Source organism: Anser cygnoides, chromosome 12 (assembly GCF_040182565.1).
Source record: "Anser cygnoides isolate HZ-2024a breed goose chromosome 12, Taihu_goose_T2T_genome, whole genome shotgun sequence".
In the NCBI taxonomy this organism is placed as follows: Eukaryota; Metazoa; Chordata; class Aves; order Anseriformes; family Anatidae; genus Anser; species Anser cygnoides.
Genome location: NC_089884.1, coordinates 2800499 through 2808864, shown reverse-complemented (window position 1 = coordinate 2808864; position 8366 = coordinate 2800499). Strand labels below are relative to the sequence as shown.

Sequence of the window (8366 nt, the reverse complement as noted above, 5' to 3'; positions counted from 1 at the left end):
AAAAAAAAGCAAGCTTTTTATAACAATAATTAAAGTAATAAAAACATACAAAAACTTTGTCTTTTTTTAATATATATACACAGTACAAGGCTGAAGCACCTTTTTTTTTTTTTTTTTGACTCGAATTGCAAAAAAAACACCCAACCCAACCCCCCCCGCCCCGCGTCGGAGCCCCCCCGCCCGCCGCAGAGGAACAAGAAGGTACCTCCAGGAGTTCAGGGACTTTATTGTAGAGCCAAGTGCATTTTCCAGTGGAAAGCCCCGCGGTGATGGGGGGGGGGGGACGTTTGGGGTGGAGGTTGGGGAGGGGGGGGACACGCTCGGCGGCCGCCCCGCCACCGGCCCCGCGGGGCTCCTCCGGCTTTAGTGTTGTCGGTGGAGTTTTTTTTAATCGGATTTTTTTTTTTAATTAAAAAAAAAAAAAAGAGCTATATAAAGTGTTGGGGGGTGTGTGTGGTGGGGGCGGGTCGCAGCGCCCTGCCCCGGGGACGGGGACGGGGGGTCAGCGCCCGGCTCCCGCCTTCCTTTTGCTTCATGCATGGCACATTCTCCGTTTTAAATTTATTATTATTATTATTATTTTTTTTCATTTTATTTTTATTTTTTTTTAATTTTGTTTTTTGTTTTTTTTTTTTTAGCTTCAAACCTCCCAGTGAAAAATATTAAATATTCAAGGTAATAAAATAGATTATTATTTCTAGACTATGTGTTCGGCCGAGCCCAGGGGGCGTCACCTGGGGTACCCCTTGAAATAACCCCGAGACCACTGCATGGCGGGCAAGGCAAGGCACTTCCGCAGGTGATCCAGCTCCGCTTGCAGCCGCTCGCGCTCCGAGACCATCTTCTGCTTCTGGGTCCGCAGCTCCTGCGGGGACAGGGCACGGTTGGGGGGGCGGGGGGGGGCGCACGGGCAGCCTCTGGGGTTGTGGTGCGGGGACGGGCTCGTCTGGGTGCCCCATGGAGGGGGGGGAGGGTGAGGGGTGGGGGCACGGGGTGGGGGGCACCGAAGGGGGATAGGGGCACCGAAGGAGGATGGGGTGCTGCAGAAGGGGGTGTTGCAGGTGTATGGGGGGCACCAAAGGAGGGTGGGGGGCACCAAAGGAGGATGGGGGCACCAAAGGAGGATGGGGTGCTGCAGGAGGGTGGGGAACTGGAGGATGGAGGCACCAAAGGAGGATGGGGACACCAAAGGAGGACGGGGGCACCAAAGGAGGATTGGGGCACTGCAGGAGGGTGGGGGCACCAAAGGAGGATGGGGAACTGGGGGCTGGGGGCACCACGAAAGGATAGGGGCACTGCACGAGGATGGGGTCACCACAGGAGGATGGGGTCCTGCAGGAAGATGGGGGCACCAAAGGAGGATGGGGGCACCACAGGAGGATGGGGTCCTACAGGAGGATGGGGGCACCAAACAGGATGGGGGCACCAAAGGAGGATGGGGGCACCAAACAGGATGGGGGCACCAAAGGAGGATGGGGGCACTGCAGGGAATGGGGGCACTGCAGGAGGATGGGGGCACTGCAGGAGGATGGGGGCACCAAAGGAGGATGGGGGCACCAAAGGAGGATGGGGGCAACAAGGGAGGATGGGGAACCAAAGGAGGATGGGGAACCAAAGGAGGCTGGGGGCACCATAGCAAGATGGAGGCACTGCAGAGAACGGGGACATGGCAGGAGGATGGGTGCCTCCACGGAGGACGGGGGCACTGCAGGGGGACGGGGGCACTGCAGGGGGACGGGGGCACCAAAGGAGGACGGGGCTCTGCAGAGGCTGGGGGCACCGCAGAGGCTGGCTGCCCCGAAGGATGGGGACACGGCAGGAGGCCGGGCGCCCCCCACTCACCGCCATGCTGTGCGAGAGCTGCTCGGCCGTCAGGCTCAGGCTGTAGTGCTGCGCCTCCAGCCGCCGGCACTGCGTCTGCAGCACTTGGCGCTCCAGGTTTTGTTCTGCAAGGCACGGGGACGGGCTGAGCGCCCCAAAAACCCCCAACTCCCTGCCGGCACCCGCGTCCTCCCGGGGAGGACGCAGCCTCCTCCAGCCCCCCCCCCCACGCCAACACGTTTCTCCCTAAACCGGGCAGGGAAACGAGATCTGGGTTCCTGTGCCTGGGGACGAAGCTGGCCAGGAAGCCAGGAAGGGGTCTCCGGGTCCGTGCACGGCGACGCATCCCCATTACCCCCATCCCCACCCCCTGTTTATTTCATAAAGCAGCAAAATTCCACACCCTCTGTACCGTACCTTCTATATGTTCCTGGTAAGCCTCAAAAATTGCCTCGATCCCTTGCCACTTGGGCCTGGGGCACTCCTCCTCCTCCTCCTCCTCCTCCTCCTCTTCCTCCTCCTCCTCCTCCTCCTCCTCGGAGGCCGAGTCCCGGGGCGGCGGTGGGGCGAGCGCCCGGTGGGGCAGGGGCCCCTCGGCCGTGCCGTTGTGCGGGGCCAGGCGGCTGGAAGCCTGCAGCTCGGGGATGTTGTAGTGGATGGAGGCGTCCAGCTTGTGGTTCTGCTCCGCCGTCAGCGCCGCCGTCCCCCCTGCGGGCACCGAGCGTCAGCCCCCGCCCGCCAGCGCCTGCGCCCCTTTTTTTTTTGCCTCCCTCCTGCGCGTCGGAATTAACGGGGCTGGCGGCAAACCGGGCGCGCTTTCCCAGCCGTTTTACCTTCCCCTACAACCACGGGAGCCGTGCCGTCCCGCGACAACTCACCGGGATGCTCCGGGAATGGGGTTACGGGCGGATTAGCCCGCGGGGATGCGCCCTCGGTGGTGCCAACCCACTGGGGAGGTTCGGGGGGGGTCTCCTGCCCGTGTCCCCCCCATGGGATTCCTGTTCCCCGCGCCCCCCGCCGCACCTTTGTGCTTCTGCAGCGCCTTCTGGGTGGACTGCAGCACCGACTCGTGGAACTGGTGGGCGAACTCCTCGGCGATGAAGGGCTCCCAGGGCTTGCTCTTGCCGTTCACGCTGTGGGACAGCGGCACCGGGATGTCCTTGGGCAGGGGGCCCCGGACGTAGCTGAGGATGCTCAGCGCCTTCTTCCCGGCGTGCCCGTCGCTCAGCCGGGGCTTCTCGGTGGCCACGGCGGCCAGTTCCTTAGCCCTGGGGAGCTCCGGGGCTCGCAGCTGCTCCAAGCGCCCCGGCTCCGCCGGCTTCTCGGGCACGGCGCCGGCGATGCCCACGGGCTTATCCGGGTCCAGCAGCAGCGGCTGCACCGGCGGCTCTGCGGGAGGAGGAACGGGGTTGGAAAACCATGCCCTGCATCCCCGATGTCACGCAGGGATGCTCCCGGCCGGCCACGAGGAAGGGGGAAGAGGGGCTCACCGGCGGCGGGGCCGCTGGGGCTGTCCCGCGGCGAGCTCTTCACCACCACGGCGCCCGGCGTGGTCTTCTGCTTCATGGCCTGCAGCATCTCCACCAGCTTCTCCTTGTCTGCCGCATGGGAAGCTGAGGTTTAGTGTAGCCTCTGCTCAGCGGGGCAAGCTCCCGGCCACCCGTGGGGCGACGTGGCACCCCCCCGCGGCAGGAGGAGAGCGGCCCCGCCGAGCTCGGCGCGGGGCATGGCTGTTACCTTTCCTCTTGTCGGCGCTGATGTGCGTGAGGTTGAAGATGGTGAGGAACCGCTTCTTCTCCTCGAAGTTGGGGCTGTTGTTCATCTCGTCGGGGCTGTAGCGGGTGGAGAGCGGGAGGCGCGGGGAGGGCGTGCGGCGCTTGTTCTGCACCGTCGGCGGCGAGGGGCTCCTCTCCCGCAGCATCCGCCGGCGCTTGCGCCGCTTCTGGCTCAGCAACTCCTCCTTCTGCTGCTGCGTGGTGAGGCCGAAGAGCTGCAGGAACTCCAGCTTCTGGGGCGCCAGGGGACAGCGGAGCAGGGTTACCTCCAGACTGGCACAGCACCGTCCCCATCCCAGTCCCCATCCCATCCCCATCCCAACCCCAACCCCATCCCTATCCCATCCCATCCCCACCCTCATTTCATCCCATCCCCATCCCCATCCCCATCCCAATCCCAACCCCATCCCATCCCCATCCCATCCCCATCCCATCCCCAACCCCACCCCATCCCCAACCCCAGCCCCATCCCAATCCCATTCCCATCCCCATCCCATCCCCATCCCAACCCCGACCCCATCCCTATCCCATCCCATCCCCACCCTCATCCCATCCCATCCCAATCCCCATCCCATCCCCATCCCATCCCCATCCCACCCCATCCCCATCCCCATCCCATCCCATCCCCATCCCCATCCCATCCCCATCCCCACCCTATCCCATCCCCATCCCCATCCCCATCCCCATCCCCATCCCCATCCCCATCCCATCCCCATCCCCACCCTATCCCATCCCCACCCCATCCCATCCCATCCCCATCCCCACCCCCAACCCATCCCCATCCCCATCCCCATCCCATCCCCATCCCATCCCATCCCCACCCTATCCCATCCCATCCCATCCCCATCCCACCCATCAGGGCAATGCAGCTGCCCTCCAGGGACGGAGGACACAGACCATGGAGTGCCGTGGCCGTACCTCGGAGGACGTGTCCAGCTTCAGCGGGGGCTGCTCGGCCACGCACCGGAGATGTGCCCGCACCTCCTCCTCGTCGCTGTCATCGCAGGAGTCGTCCAGGTCGTAGTAGTAACCTGGGGGGGGGGGGGGGAGAGGCTGGCGTCAGCCCTGGGGGGCACGCTGGGACCCCAGACAGCTGCCCCATCCCCGCCGGAGCGGGCACGGCAACGCCTGCCCCACACCGGGCTCCGACACCTCCTCCCCGCTCGCCCAGCCCTATTAATATTTAAAGCAGCTTATTAGCCTCGCTTCATCATTTATTAATCGGCCATGTCTCCAGCGGAGGATTTACCGAGCTGCTCTGATTTGGGCTTTCAGGAGCCGTCGCACCGCACGCCGCCGTGCTGGGCTGCCGGCATCCCCGGGGGACCCCCCTGGCCGCCCCCACGGGGGGTCCCAGTGCCCCCCGGGGGGGTCCCAGCACACTGCAAGCCCCCACCTCACCTTTCTCACGGGCCTCCCTCCGCCGGCGCTCCTCCAGGTCGAGCTTGCTGACCAGCCTGCGGTGCTGCTGCACGAACTCGTCGTAGATGTACATGGGGTCCTGGGCGCGGGGCGGGGGGGCTCTGTAGGGCGAGCTGGGCTTGGCGGCCTCGCCGAAGGGGGCAGCTGGGGCTAACGGGGGTCTCTGCTGGCTGAGGATGCTCTGCGTGGATTTCTCCAGCTCGGCCAGGAAGGGCGCGTGGGCGAAGCCCCCGTGCTCGGGGGCGCCGGGCTCCCGCGGCGGGGGGTATTTCTCCAGCGCCTCCCTTTTCCTCGCCCCGTCCTCCAGCTTCTCGGGGCAGAAGACCCGCTCCACCTTCACCAGCGGGATGCCCTGGCGGCTGGGCTCGAAGGGGGCCGGGTGGCCGTGGAGGGCGTGGGGCTCGGGGAGGCGCCGGGGAGGGTCGGGGGGGCTCTCCATCAGGGAGACGGGGTTCCAGAGGGACGTGGTGATGGGGTGGTGCTGGGGCTTGGGGGAGATGAGCGGCGGTGGGCCGCCGAAGTGCTGCCCCGGCTCCCGGATGCTCGGCTCGTGGCGGCTTGGTCCTGACCTGTGGGGAGAGGAGAGGGATGGAGAGGTGAGGGGAGGGATGGAGAGGTGAGGGGAGGGATGGAGAGGTGAGGAGTGGGATGGAGAGGTGAGGAGTGGGATGGAGAGGTGAGGAGAGGGATGGAGAGGTGAGGAGTGGGATGGAGAGGTGAGGAGTGGGATGGAGAGGTGAGGAGTGGGATGGAGAGGTGAGGAAGAGGGTGGAGAGGTGAGGGGTAGGGTGTAAAGGTGAGGAGAGGGATGGAGAGGTGAGGGGAGGGATGGGGAGTTGAGGAGTGGGATGCTGCACCCAGAAAAAAACCAAACCCTGTCTGCAACCGGATTCTGGGGTAGAAATGCACCAGTTAGGCCGACCCAGGTGGGTTTGGGAATGGGGTTTGGTGCACGTGGGGCTGCGGGACCGACTGCAGAGGTCGGGAGCACCGCGGCACCGCTGCGCCATGCTCAGCCCCTCCTGCGCCACAGCCCAGAGGGACAAGGGGAAGGCCTCGGGCTGTTCCCCCCCTGGGGACCCTGTCCCCGCAGCTGACACGCGGGGGCTGCCCACGTCCTCGCCCCCCAGCACAGCTCCCACAGCCGGGTTGGTGCGCTGGGGCGCAGGGCAGGGGACCCCAGGCTGGACCCCACCACGGGGCTGGGAAAGCACGGGCACCCCACACCGCCCTGCTCTCGCCGCACGAAGAGGGACACCCCGGCAAAACCTCCCCTGAACACCCCGGGAAGGAGCAGACCTGTTAGCAGGATAAATATTTCATGCGCCGGAGCTGGGCGCTTAACGCTTTTCCGCTCGAGCGCCCTGGCCCTCCACGCAGCGCAGCAGCGCGCGGCTCAGCACCGCCAGCCGTGGCACAGCGCCACCGAGCCCCGGCACGAGGCACCCGCGGCGCACGGGACCCGTCTCCTCCGACCAAAAGCATCCCCTGTCCTGGCCAAAATCGGTCCCTGCCCCTCCCCGCCAGGCTGTTTGGTGGCGTATGGACCGGTTGTGGGGGCACCGGCAGCCCCTGGTGGGCTGTGCGGGGTGCTGGTTTGGGGACAGGGACGGGAAGAGCAATGGGGATGGGGACAGGGATGGGGATGGGGACAGGGATGGGAAAAGTAATGGGGATGGGGACGGGGATGAGAAAAGCAATGGGGATGGGGACGGGGATGGGAAAACTTAATGGGGATGGGGACAGGGATGGGAATAGCAACAGGGATGGGGAAGGGGATGGGAATAGCAACAGGGATGGGGACGGGGATGGGAAAAGCAACCGGGATGGGGACGGGGATGGGAATAGCAACAGGGATGGGGACAGGGATGGGAAAAGCAACCGGGATGGGGATGGGGATGGGAATAGCAACAGGGATGGGGACGGGGATGGGAATAGCAACAGGGATGGGGACGGGGATGGGAATAGCAACGGGGATGGGGACGGGGCCGCCCGCCCCCACGTGCTGCCGTGCTCAGGGTGACCTTGCTCTCTCCTCCCCCCTTCGGAGAGGGACGCGCGGCTCGGGGCGGGCGGCTGCAGCAGGCACTTGCCATTATGCAGCCCCGCAATCCGCTCCTTGTTATACTCGATTAGCTGCGCTAATCCCCTTGATACCCAAAAATAACAATGGAAGCCAGCAGCACAGCCGCCCGGAGGAGCCTGCAGTGCCGGAGCGCTCAGCAACCGAGCGAGAAAACCCGCATCGAGCCCGGGGCGGGGGGGGGAGGTGGCACGGGGTGCCCCCCCTCGCCTCGGCACGCTGCAGGGGGAGCAGCTTTGGGGGCGAGGGCTGTGCTAGGGGGCGAGCTGCAATTAGCGGTGCCGCCGCCTCGGCAGCACCTGGCCGCTCGCCGCTGGCCCCCGGCCACCTCCCGGGCTCGCCGCCTGCCGCCGCGCAGATGTCGGGCACCGGCGACGGCCGGAGCTGCCAGCGCAGCCGGCCCGGCTGGCACCGCGCGGCGGGGACCTGCTGGCACCGGGCAAAAGGAACCGCTTCTGCTCGCCCGGCGGGTGGGAGAGAGGTGGGGTCTCAGCTAGCTAACGGGGAGCCTGAGCCAGCTCTTGGGGGGGCGCGCAGCCACGGGGACCGGCAGCAGGAATGGCTGCAGTACGGAAAAAACCCCACTAGACGTTCGGGAAGATGAAAAACGGGAGCAGGGACCGCAGAAAGGGGCGACCTCCGTCCTCGGGAAGGGTCGAAATTAATTTGGAGAGCGTGCCCTGGGCAGGGTTTAAGAGCAGGAGCCCTACCTGGGGTTCTCCGGGCGGTGCTCGGGCTCGGGCTGGCTCGGGGCGCGCCCCATGTCGAGGTGCTGCTCCAGCACCTGCTGCCGAAACTCGGAGACCTGGGACTGGCGGTCCTCCTTCTCCTGGCGCAGCCGGCGCTGCCGCGCCAGCCACTTCTCCTCCTCGTTGGTGCGGTGGATGAGCAGTGCCGTGGCCGCGCTGCTGCCGGGCAGGGGGAACACGTTGTGGTTGGGGATGAGGCTGGGCACGGGGTGGTGCGAGGCCGGCGGCTGGTGCAGCGGGTGCTGGATGGGCTTCGGCGTGGGCAGCACCGAGTCCTTGAGTTTCTCTGCAAGGGGGGGACACAAAGGGGAGCCGGAGCGTCGGGAGGGCGCACGCCAAACCCCGCCTTGGCGTTTCGGGGAGCGGCCCTGCAGGTGTAAGGTAACGGGGGCCGCCAGCACGAAGCCCCCCCGCTCCCCCCCGGCGCCGCGCAGGGGGCTGCCCGCCCGCTGCCAGCCCAGCTGCTTGGCGTGCCCGGGTGAAGGCAGCCGGCACAAACCCCGCGGCGCCTCTCCA

General features: G+C 65.9%; 1 protein-coding gene across 2 annotated transcripts in view; it reads right to left on the bottom strand.

The window, feature by feature from the left end:
* Window positions 1-553: 553 nt before the first annotated feature.
* GSE1 (Gse1 coiled-coil protein) overlaps window positions 554-8366 on the bottom strand; it is a 103591-nt gene continuing 95778 nt past the window's right edge. Inside the window, exons 9-17 of one of the 2 annotated variants that reach the window (XM_048075100.2) lie at window positions 7812-8136; window positions 4998-5587; window positions 4515-4627; window positions 3559-3829; window positions 3312-3434; window positions 2845-3210; window positions 2239-2529; window positions 1843-1946; window positions 554-865 (exon numbers count right to left, since the gene is read on the bottom strand). In XM_048075100.2, the coding sequence (XP_047931057.2) occupies window positions 731-865; window positions 1843-1946; window positions 2239-2529; window positions 2845-3210; window positions 3312-3434; window positions 3559-3829; window positions 4515-4627; window positions 4998-5587; window positions 7812-8136 (2318 nt within the window). In that variant the 3' untranslated portion in view covers window positions 554-730. The remainder of the gene's footprint in view (window positions 866-1842; window positions 1947-2238; window positions 2530-2844; window positions 3211-3311; window positions 3435-3558; window positions 3830-4514; window positions 4628-4997; window positions 5588-7811; window positions 8137-8366) is intronic. The other variant, XM_048075101.2, reaches the window with a different exon arrangement.